Source organism: Nomascus leucogenys, chromosome 6 (genome assembly GCF_006542625.1).
Source record: "Nomascus leucogenys isolate Asia chromosome 6, Asia_NLE_v1, whole genome shotgun sequence".
NCBI lineage: Eukaryota > Metazoa > Chordata > Mammalia > Primates > Hylobatidae > Nomascus > Nomascus leucogenys.
The window spans coordinates 102,404,345-102,416,387 of NC_044386.1; the positions used below are offsets into that span (position 1 = coordinate 102,404,345).

General features: G+C 49.5%; 1 protein-coding gene across 2 annotated transcripts in view; it reads right to left on the reverse strand.

The window, feature by feature from the left end:
- Window positions 1-9,424, reverse strand: part of ADAMTSL3 (ADAMTS like 3) — a 388,402-nt gene extending 378,978 nt beyond the window's left edge. For both annotated transcript variants that reach the window (XM_030814922.1, XM_030814923.1), the window contains exons 1-2: window positions 9,236-9,424; window positions 7,670-7,771 (exon numbers count right to left, since the gene is read on the reverse strand). In XM_030814922.1, coding sequence (XP_030670782.1) covers window positions 7,670-7,738 — 69 coding nt within the window. In that variant the 5' untranslated portion in view covers window positions 7,739-7,771; window positions 9,236-9,424. The remainder of the gene's footprint in view (window positions 1-7,669; window positions 7,772-9,235) is intronic.
- Window positions 9,425-12,043: the final 2,619 nt, after the last annotated feature.

Here is a 12,043-nt window from a genome sequence, read left to right on the forward strand (position 1 = left end):
TGAGACTCCATGTAGTCCCCCAAACTACTCCTTCAAATGTAACCAATTATTTCCCAAGATCAGGGTGAATTTCCACCCTCATGTGTCCCTAACACTTGTTCAGAACCTGAAGGAATTTTGATTCCTCCCCCTCTCTCTCTCAAGCCCATGTAATCACTTACCAAGTTCCACTCCTTCAGGTTCTAACATCATACCCACATTCATACCCTCTTGTCTACAGCTAACTCTCCACCCCGTTTGCTCTTGAAAACTGAGTTTAAGGTCTCATTATTGCCCACCTGGAAGAGGTCTCCCAATTATGTTTTGCTGAAGTGTGTCCCCAGTGGTCCAATGGTGTCGCAATGGTGCCTCCACCACCTCCTGATCAGCAGCCACAGAACTCCATGTTACTGAGTAAAGTCCTTTACATGCTCTTCAAGGTCGTCCCCAGGGTAGCCACAAACTGCCTGGGCTTACGCGACCCTCCCACCTCAGCCTCCCAAGTAGCTGGGACTACAAGCACAGCTATCATAACCAGCTATTTTTTTACATTTTTGGTAGGGATGAGGTCTTGCTATGTTTTCCAACCTGATCTCAAGCTTCTAGCCTCAACTAATCCTCCTGCCTTGGTCTCCCAAGGTGCTCGGATCACAGGCATGAGCCACTGTGCCCAGACACAGACTATCTTTGTTCATCCTTATCTCATACTCCATGCTGCCATGTCCCTACTCTTCAAACACACAGCATCAATGGAAACTGAGAGGAGGATACATTTAAAAGACATTTCTGAGATGGGACAAATGGGAGTTAGTGGCTGAAATGGGTACAGGGCAGGTGGAATAAAGAAGAAGGCATCTACAGTGATGCCAGGATCTGGCTCAAATGGCTGGGTGATGGAGAATCTAGGCACAGCAAGAGAGTGCGGTGAGAGGTAAGGACTTTGGTTTGAGAAGCATTTGTGCTTGACACCACCAAGGAACATTCTGGTGCATGGTAGCTCATGGACATATTGGTCTGCAGCTCACTGAAGAGGCAAACAGAAGCCCCTCTGAGGTGCTGAGCCTCTTCCATTTTGGAGGGGCCCTTGAGTTAAAAAAAAAGAAAAGAAAAAGAAAAAGAAAGAAACAAGAAAAGCCAAAACAGAGTTATGAAGATTGTGTTTATTTTTAACGTTTACATTTAACAGTTAATGTAAAATAATGGACAACTTTTTATCTTTTCGGTATATATAATACTATTTGAAGAAAACCTCAAAAGTTTACATTTGAGAGACGACATCAACATGAGACCTGGGTCTCCACCTGATAACCCCCAGGCAGGAGCCTCTGCAGAGATGGAGGCTGCCTGGGAGAGCATGTGGAGGGAGAGAGGGGAGGGCAAAGGCAGAGCTCTGGAATTGAGGAGCATTTTTTAAAAGCCAGAGAAGAGCCAAAGAAGGAGAGTGAGATGGAAAGGTCAGAGAGGTAGAAAGAGAAAAAGGAGTGCAGGGATCACAGGCAACACACAAGGAGAGAGCTCCCATTCATTCTCCCACCAGATTCTCACTGGATCTAGCCAATAACTCTGTCTTGCAGATTTTCAGCCTTCAGGGCAACTTGGTAATAAAGTGGAGTCTGCATCCAGGACGACCCAAGATCTTCCTGCTCAGACTCCATCACCAGTGTCAACACAGACTGGAATATTGATCCAAAATCACTTGGGGACAAGGTCATGGGAAGTACATTTGACATAAAACCCGGAGTGCTGGAAAAGCTCTACACAGAACTGAAACAGGGTGAAACGGGAAGGCCACAATGTGTATCAATGTGCAGCAAAGCACAGTACACTAAGAAAGGATTATTCTAAGGAAATACTGAAACAAGTAAGCAAAGATGTGAGCATAAGATGTTCATTTCAGGTGTCTGATGGTAAACATGAGTGAACAAACCATCCAGGAAGCAACCCAAACATTCAATAAAGAAATAATGGGTTTAAATAACACATAATGCCACTTATGCCATTATGGTATATCCATAAGCACAATGGAACACAGCCATTAGAAATGAAAATGAAAAACCGAGAAACACTCATAGAGATTGGGGGCGGCTGCAAGGAGAGAATGTCCGTCCACTCTACAGATGAACATCTGCTTAGACCGTGGGTCTGCTGATCTCTCCCTGGGTCTATCAGAACAAGGAAAGGAGAACTGAAGGGAGTTGGCAGGACAGAGAGAGGAGGCAGCACTGAAGCATTCCATCTTCCCACTGTCTGGCACAGTAAGAAGCATGCATTTCCTATGGGTCAGGTAGACTACCCCAAAGGGAGCTGGGTTTGAGCTCTCCAGCCAACACTCCATCCAATAAGGCTGCCCGCTAGGTGAGAAGACCCTGGCAACAAGTGGCAAGCTGAAGCTGGACTACCTGCTGCAGGAGGTATCCTGTGGAGCCCTCCAAAGAACTCACATCTGCTACCCAGAGGGCAGAGGGTTGAGGGAGAGCTGGAGTGGCAGTGACAACTACCAGAGAGAGGTATCCAATTAAGTAAAGAGCTGATGGCCCTTATCCCCTTCCCCTTTCCTTGTTTCCTACCCTTGGAAAGCTGGATCCAGAAGAAACAAAAGGAAGAAGTATCTCAGAACCAGTGCCCACCACACCCTTACCATTCCATGGTAGAAGGAAAAGAGCTCTGTGCAACTTCAGGTACCTGAAGCCATCTGTCAATCCCAGACTAGAGGAAAGGGAGATGAGATTTAAATCGAGTTGAGAATCAAAACTTTAAATGAACTGAACTTTTAATAACCAAAATTGGATCTTCCTAAGATTCCATTAAGGGATGGGAAAAGGTGATTTCACGAGGCATGGCTGGACCAGTGATTGGCTCCATATTTATACCTTACTGAAATGAGACTTCTCAATAAATCTGTGTCTTTCAGAGGCCCCAACTCTCCCAGATCACCCAGCATGGGGCAACACTCAGACAGAAGGTTATGACTTGTCAAGGGGCCAAACCCAGCCAAATCTAGGCTGACCTAAAAGGAATTATGTGCCATGTCAGAGTCAGGGCTACCTTGAGCTGAGTTACCCACAGAGAAAGTTCCCTGAATCCTGACCCAGGACTGCCTTCCTTAGGATTCCATCCTCACTGCCCATGATTGACATGATCAAGGGTGATAGCAGTAGCAGGGGTAATTGAGGGAACTTGGATGGTGAAATTGCTATGGAGTGTGGGATTGTTGTAGAAGGTGAATAAGAGGCCTGGACTAAGCCACCAACACTCAAATGGCACTTCTTTTGTCCTCATGTCAATTATGTGACTTTGCCAGCCTCTCTCAGCACCTATGATTGCACCTGGGTTACTGGAGGTGGAGAAAGGATGCCTGTGTTGGTGGCAGCAAAGAGGTCAAGATTCGAAGCCCACCCTTGACATCCTGTATTAGTTTCCTCTTGGTGCTGTAACAAATTACCACAAATTTAGGTCTTAAAACAACACAAGTTTATTCTTTTACAGTTCTAAAGGTCAGAAATCTGAAATGCATTTTTACAGGACTAAAATCAAGGTGTCACTACAGCCAGTTACATCTGAAGATTTGAGCAGAAAATCCATTCCTTATCTCTTCCAACTTCTAGAGGTTGCTGGCATGCATTAGGTCCTGGCTACATTCTCCCAGTCTCTGGCTTCCATGGTAGCATCTTCTACTTCCTCTGCCTCTGACTCTCCTGTGGCTCTCTTATAAGAACTGTTGTGATTGCATAATCCAGGATAGTCTCCCCAATTCAATATTCTTAATCACATCTGCCAAGTCCTTTTTGCCATATAAGGGAACATTTATGAGTTCCAGGGATTAGGATATGGACATATCTGGAGGTCATTAGGCAACCTACCACATATCCCAAGGACATCCACACTCTCAGCCTGGGAGCTCCATCAAATATTATGATGAAGGCAACAGGAGCTCAAAGGGCAACTACCCGAGGCCACCTGGCCTTCCATTCCCACCCTACCTCAAAGCTCTCTGCAAGATCAGCCTTCTACACTAGCCTCCAGCCTCAGGATCAGAAAAAAAAAGTTAAATAATTCTGTCCTATACTTACACACCAACAAGACCCAGGGGACAGGATTAGAGCCAACCCAGATATTGCTTATTTTACAAGTTGTGTTTTGAAATTTTCAAAATCCTCCCTGCAGAGGAGGTCACCACAGACTTATAAGACCTCCCAGGACTTCTTCATCCAAATGTCTCCTGCCTTTCAAAACTGTGGCCTCGAGGGATCTGTTCCAGTAGATATCTATGAACTTGGCAGTGGAGACGGTCAAAGATCAAGTCATTCTTCTGAAAAGGCTATTCCATCCAGAGTCACAGGAAATGGGAGAGGACAAAATTTGCCAGAGAATCTAAACAGTACAGCACCTCCCAAGGGGAAAACATGGTGGAGGGCCATTCAGATATACATGAAGCCATCTTGACATGGTTGTTTAAAGAGATAATCGCAAGCCACATGACCAATGTTGAAACAGTTTCTAAAGGCACTTGGCCAGAGAGCTAGGAAGCCATCCTATGACAATTAAATTAGTGAACAGATAAGGTTGTTTATTCTTCTCATGGGCAAGAGAAAAAAAAGGGGGGGGGAGGCAAGTTGTAATTCAGGGCACAGTCAACACAGGACTCATCTTCAAGGTGTTCAGGATAAAGTTTGGAAAGCTCTCAAATACTCCAGGCTGGATAAAAGTTTGGAAAGCTCTCAAATACTCCAGGCTGGATAAAAGTTTGGAAAACTCTCAAATACTCCAGGCTGGATAAAGTTTGAAAAGCTTTCAAATACTCCAGGCTGGAAGAGAGAGTAGGAACAGCAGCTGCTGTCTTCTCTGGGAAAATCAGATCCCTAAGGAGAAGCCTGGAGCAACAGGAAGCTTCCAGGGCCTGTGAGACAGGAAGAAGGGAGGCCGCTCCAGCTGCCTGGATGAGGAGAACAGTGAGCTCCTCCAGGAATGGTCAAGAACAAGTTACAAAAACAAGGAACTGCCAGCTTCATACCTTGTTCTACAATCTATCACAATTATTTGTGGGCAGTGAATATAAGAGTTTACATTTTAGCTGATTCAATAAAGAAAATATATTTGTGGACGGGCGCAGTGGCTCACACCTGTAATCTCAGCACTTTGGGAGGCCGAGGTGGGTGGATCACTTGAGGTCAGGAGTTCGAGACCAGCCTGGCCAACATGGCAAAACCTCATCTCTACTGATAATACAAAAATTAGCTGGATGTGGTAGTGTACGCCTACAGTCCCAGCTACTCAGAGGCCGAGGCACGAGAATTGCTTGAACCCAGGAGGCAGAGGTTGCAGTGAGCCGAGATCATGCCACTGCATTCTAGCCTGAGCAACAGCGTGAAACCATGTCTCAAAAAAAAAAAAAAAAAAAGAAAGAAAGAAAGAAAAGAAACTCTATTTGTTATTAATTAGTTGGCACATCCCTTGCTCCTCACAGCTCAGCCTCACGCATCTGGTAGTTTTCTAACCACCACCTGGTGGCAGCACATAAGAAGCAAGGGTAGATGCTAGGGAACACCTGAAGCCCCACCCAAACACCAAAATCACAACATACTTCAGAAAGGGGCGGCTTTGAGTCAAACCCAGGCTGACCCTACAGAAAAAACAGAGCGTCCAACCCATGGACAGGGACACAGGGCTGACCTACCACCCTTCATTAGAACCTTCTCTCAGGGGCGCTGGTGAGACAGACCTAGCCACGCCCACCCACACTCCCTGATCAGGCCCTCCACAGCTGATACCTCTTGAGTGCCCCCTACAGGCTCTACACCAGAAAATACAGGCACTGTGCTTGCTTCAAGCTTCTAATGCTGACAAGCAGCAGCAACAGCAGAATGCTGACATTTATTGTACACTTACTACGTGCCAGACACTGTTTGGTGTGGTTTTTCACTTTTTCCCACTTCACAATGGATTAACTCTTCCAAACAATTCTGAGGTCTATACTAATATTATCTCCTCTGTATAGATGTGAAAACTGAGATGCGATGCAGAGACGTTTACATGACACAGTAATGAAGTGGTAGAGATGGGATCTGAACAGTGGGTGGTGAATGATGAAGACCGCTCGTCTGAAATCTCCTTTTATGACCTTCTATGCACACTGCCTCAATACATGGAAACAGCACTGCCACAGGCACACAGATATGGAAAAATCCAAAAGAGGTCAGTGAGTGATTCAAGCTGGGCAAACACTGCCCTTGGCCAAAGGTCAAAGACTGCCTCAAAGCATATTTAAATTTTATAAGGTGAAAGAAGGCAAAATGAAACACTGTGCCTTGAAGCCTCAGCCCCATTTGACCAGGAACAAATCTCTGAAGCTCTCAAAGCCTGTTTCAGATCCACTGATGAGACAGAAACGGAAGTCTCCACGCTTTTACCTCAACAGTCATCTCGCTGGCCAGAGAACCCTAACATCATCCTGAAAAGACTTAACTTTTGTTCTAACAAAAGAGCTCTATTAATATGATTATGGGACAGCATCGATAAAATGGGATAATGGGGAGAAGATGTACCTTGCTGACCAGTTCTTTGTGCATCACAGAATTCACAGGGCATTGGAGCCGAAAGAGGCTTTAGAGGCATTAAGTCCAAGAAAGTGAAACAAGAGGCAGAGAAGTCTGATTAATTTATCCTAGGGTATATATCTTCATTCATGGATGCATGTTTATTTAACAGACATTTAAGCCCTTAAGTGACAAGTCCCTTCCTAGACCCTGAGGGTACACAGGCCACCAAGCCATGTATTTCAGAAGCTATGTCTGCAGGGAGGGACTGCCTTGTTCTAATTCATAAGTCACTGTATAGAGCCAGCAGCAGCCCTTGGGACACAATACTAAGATGTGCCCTGCCTTTAGATCTGGGGCTGCAAACTGCTTGGCTGAATCCAGGCTGCAAACACATTTATCTGCCTTTCAATACTTTAAAAACTGGGAAATTTTGTAAGAAACCTAGATGATCCAGCTATCTTGAAAAATAAGATCTGGCAATCCTGGGCTTGTGTCTCCACTTTACAACAATCAGATAGAATTGAGTACAGGCTGCTCTTAATAGATGGAGCATGCGTTCTGCACTTTGCCACTGTCTCCATTACTCCCTATTGTCTCTCAGGCAATGCTAGCCTCATCCCTTTGTTTGAGTCTGTCCTATAGGCAAATAAGGATGCAATTCATGAGCCGGGTCCTCTCAAGTTGGTTGGAAAAGACAGCAGAAGGCTAAAGAGAGGACTGTGGGATAAAACAGTGGGATATGTGATGATAGATGTAAACTCAGAATGTTTATTTAGCAGCTTAGCTAGGGCCAGAACCTGGCTCTGCCCATTAATTGTTTCCTGGTCTCCAGCAACCCAGCCTCTACTGGGCACATGCAGACAGCCATTCTAGTCTGAAATGACAGGGTCCATCACAGCCCCAGGTCATCACCGGTGTATGGTATCCACAGTGCTAATAAGGCCCTACTCAGGATTCAGAGAGTATCCAAGAGATCTGGATAATCCTTACAGCTAAGCCAACCAGAAATACCATCGGCTGGAGATAGGAAAGAAAGTTTGGTTCTCTGGTGTAGGATTAACACTAATCATGCCACATCTTAGGTGGTCTACAATAATGCCTCTGAGTAAACAGAGGGATGTCCACCATTTCCCTTCCCCTCCCTATGACCTTACCTGCAGGAGGGTAGAGTGCATGAAGACCATCCCTATCAGCAGCCACCAGGGGCTCGTCCAGGAAGCCATGGGGTCTGGTCTCCTCCGGGTCTCAGTTGTAGCCTACAAACGAGGAACGAGTTCATTACCAACCAGCTCTGGCCCCCATGGCAGTAAACCATGACTTAAGAGACCCATTAGATGGAGGGACCCTGAAGCCCAGATACTGTTTAGGAAAGGTTTGTGTTGGCCCAGGTTGCGGCTGCCTACCGCAGGGTGCAGGCTAACTGGGCTCCCTTTAGAAGGTCCACATCAAAGTCAGGCGAGGGCTGGACCTGTCTCCAGTGGGCAACTCATACCTCCAGCTCTTCAGAAGCTGAGATATCCCTGCCCCAGCCACCTCCCAGCCTATCTGTCAGCAGCAGGGTGTGGCTATTGGCATTTGACTCAGGAAGCCAGCACAGAGCCAAGGTTTAGGCCAGCTTCTGCCGCTTGCGGCAAAAATGAGTCTAAGACAACAAAGCCGCCCAGAGAGGGAAAGGACCTGCCTAAGGTCACCCAGCAAGATAGTGACATTTTAGGGCTGAAACGCAGATCTTCTGATAATTCAAGGCTTTCCTCGCTAGATGACACCGTGTGCCCTCGAGGTCCAGGACCCACAACCAGAGAAACGCCTGAGAGCTAAGTTCAGGGAGGTTTGGAGGACACAGCCCCTGAGCCGGCCTAACAAAATCTCCTAAAAGTAGGTGAGGGCGAGCCACCAGAGGTCAGCTGAAACAAGGAGGGAAGCGGGGACTTTCTCCCTTACTTTTCCTGTCAATTTACAGGGAAATCAGTATGAGTCGAGACTGGAAAAGCCGAGGTCACACTCGACTCCCGCTTCGCCTCGCGGGCGCCTTGGCGGAGCTGGTGTCCGGGGGCGGGTCGGTGGCTTCTCTCCATCTGGAGAAGGCATTAAGGGCCTGGTCTAATGCGATCCGCAAATGTGCTGCTGTTTCCGACCTGAGGCGGCGACTCCTGGCTGAAGGGAGGCGGCCAGTGCGGGGCCCTGGGACTCTGCGCCACCCTCGCCCGATCGCACCAGCTTTCCGAGTGCACACTCCCCCGACTACCCGCTGCCTCGAAGTCGCTCCTCCAGTGCCTCCGCCGCGTCCCGGTCACCCCCACGCCCACTTTCCACAATCGCGCGTCGCCTCAACCCCCGGCGTTCTGGGCGCTCGCTACCCAGTGGCCAACCGGCCGGACCTTCGGACGCGCGAGGTTTCTGCTTAGTAACTCCCAATCCTGAAAAACTCCAACCCTGTGGAGTTCCCCCATAATCAAGAACGCCCCTCAGCCCGCGAACTGCCCCCGAAAAGACTCTCCCTGAACCTTCCAGGACGCCACGGAGCGCGCCCGACCCGAGGTGCCCAGCAATGAGCAGCATCCCAGTCCCGAGGCCCCCTGGGGCCCGCGTGGCACGCCCCGACCCTGCTTGGAGACCCCCAACTTGCTTAGAGAGGCCACTGCTCCAAGTCTTACTCCCCCTGGGGAGCGCCTTCCCCCGACCCCTGAGGGGCCGCCCTGCGCAGAGCTCGGTGCACCCACCTTGCGCCGCAGAAGTAGCTGGGACGTGCAGCCCCGGGGCCGCGCGGGCTCGGCGCGCGCTGAGGAGAAGCTGGCAGAAGCCGCCCGTCAACACCTCGTGCGGAATCCGGCACCACGACCTTCCCCGACGCCGGCCTCCAGCCCGCGGCGCCGCAGTCGCCGCCGCCGCCGCGAAGTTAAATGGGGCTGGGACGGGGGCTGCCCCGCCTCTCCCGCCCCCTCCGGGCGCGCAGAGCACTGCGCTGGCCCCGGCCCAGAGGCGGAGGGCGCGCGCCGCCACCTGCACCGCCCGGCAAGTGCACGGCGCGCCCAGGCGCCCGTCAGCCTGCGCGCCGGCTCCGCGCCCTCGGCTTGAGCCGGAGGCGCCGGGGGCGCGAAGAGACCCGGTGTGGGGCCGGGCCCGGGCCGCTCGGAGCGCGCGGGGCCGCGGCGACGGCGAGACTCGGCTGGAACGCTCCTCCGCCCGTTTCCTGGAAGCCACTCCTCGCCCTGGGCCGGCCGCCAGGCGTTGTGCCAAGAGCCGGGATTGCCGACGCCGCCACCGCTGCCGCCGGCAGCCGCGCTGGGGAAAGGCGGCCGCTGCTCCGCAAGCCAGCCTGACCGCCCCGCCTCAACCGGAGCCGGAGCAGGGATGCCGTCGCTCCCCCCAAGCCCACCCCCGGCCCCACCTCCCATAGCCTCCACCCACCCCGCCCAGACCCGGGCGCCAGCTCTGCAAAGTCAGGCCCGGCAGCCACACAGAGGTTTGTCCGGAACCGCTGGCTCGTGCCTAAGAGCCATAGGCACTCCTGGCCAGGCAGGACCACAGTCGGAGACCAATGGCCCTCTCCTGGCCTGCGCCTCCTCCGCACAGCATAGACGCCACACAAGGGACCCTGGACTGTAGAGCGCTCACCGCCCAGAGGCCTCGGACCTTTGGCAGCCAGGGACCACAAGGATCTTGCAGGAGCGCCTCTTAACTGAGTACCTGGCGCCCCCTTGTCTGAGCCGGGCTTGGGGAACTGAGAGCTCCACAGGTGCCAGAATTATGCAGTGTCCAGGCCTGGGATTTGGGGTTGGGGGGAAGAGTGTCGCGGACAAGAGACTGGGGTGAGTTGCCTGTGTACTTCTGGAAGTGAAGTAAAAGGAAATGTTTGTCCCTGTCCTTGTCCTAGTCCCAGCAGGATAAGCCAAGGGCCAGGAGATTGATCTTAAAGCCTGCATTATGCCCCCACCTAAGTCCTACCACAGTCATCATTTACTTGGGTGTCTGTCGAGTACCAAGCTCTTTGTGTCTATCTGATCTTCACAGCGGCAGTAGTTCGAGCATTATCCCATTTCACCTAGGATAAATTTACCTAGGATAAATCTGAGGCTGGGAGGATAACTTGCCCACCATGAGTGGAGAAGCCAGGACTGGAACCCCTATCTGCCTCTCTCTAGAGCCTGGACTGTTCACCCGTAAAGTTGTTCTCCTGCCTTCTCTGTGGTTGCTGCGTTCCAGTTACTGTTAGAGCTTTGCCAAGAGCAGTTGGCCCTGCCTGCTTTCCTCACTCATTCTTCCCTTACTTACTCTGGTGACTTCCTCTGACCAAAAAGAGGATCTTCAAGGCTGTCTCACCACTCTATGTAAAATGACTGGACTTGTGGCAAGTGAGCAGAGGACAAGTCAGTGTGGAGACAGGGGAGGGAAGAGTAGCCAGTGAAGGGTAGGGAGGGCTGGGCTAAACTAGAACTAACTCATCTATGGACAATCCATCCTCTTTATTCACTGTAGTTGTGGTCTATAAAGTCACAGAACAACGAATTTGTGAATATGGAGCCCATGTTCCTAGGGGAAATATAGAGTTAGGTTCCTGCAAGCTCACAATATTTTTGTCAATCAGCCAACACATTGCCTTATTTTATGCATGTTTCTGTTTAAAGGCGCCTTACTTAACATCTATTGTTGATTCCTGAACACTGAGCTCACAGCCTACGGTGCTGTAACTCATGCCTGAATGAAGCTTATCTAACTTATATATTTTGTCTGCAATGCACATCCCAGCCTTCTTCCACTTAGGAACGCTAGAGTTCACTTCAGCACTGTGCCTGGGGGGTGCTTTAAGCAGCAAAATCATCAACAAAAAAGACCAAAAAATGTGAAAACATGGCAATGAAGAGAACTTTTGGGCCACTCATTTACAGTGTGAACGCTGAAACAAGAAGACAGAGGGTTGACTGGTTGGACTTTAGCTTCCACCATGTGTCTCGAGAGACTCAAAATGTTCACCACTGGTTCAATGACTTTGAAAGTGCTGCAGCTATTGATTATGAGGTGTTAAAAACTTTAGACAAATTTAACAGAGGTTAATTGAGCAAAGAACAATTTGGAAATTGGGCAGCCCCCCTCAGCCCCAAAACAAAATAGATTCAGAGCAACTCTGGGGCTTCCACATGATCAGATAATATTTATGGACAGAAAACGGAATATGATGGACAGAAAACGGAAATGAGGTACAGAAACAGCTGGATTGGTTACAGCTCGGCATTTGCCTTATTTAAACATGGTTTGAACAATTGACCGCCTGTGATTGGCCAAAACTCTGTGACTGCTTCAAGAGTAGGGTACAGTCTGTTTACACATCATTAGGTTACAGTTCACTATGTACAGAGAGACCTTTAGGCCGAACTTAAAATATGTAAGAAGGCAGCTTCAGGCTAAACTTAATTTAACAGAGATGCCAAATAAATTTTACCAAGTAGCTGAATTCACAATAGGGAATCTGCAAATAATGAGAACTGATTTTTCGTGCTTCTCACATCAGAGTATCAGTAAAGGAATAGCCA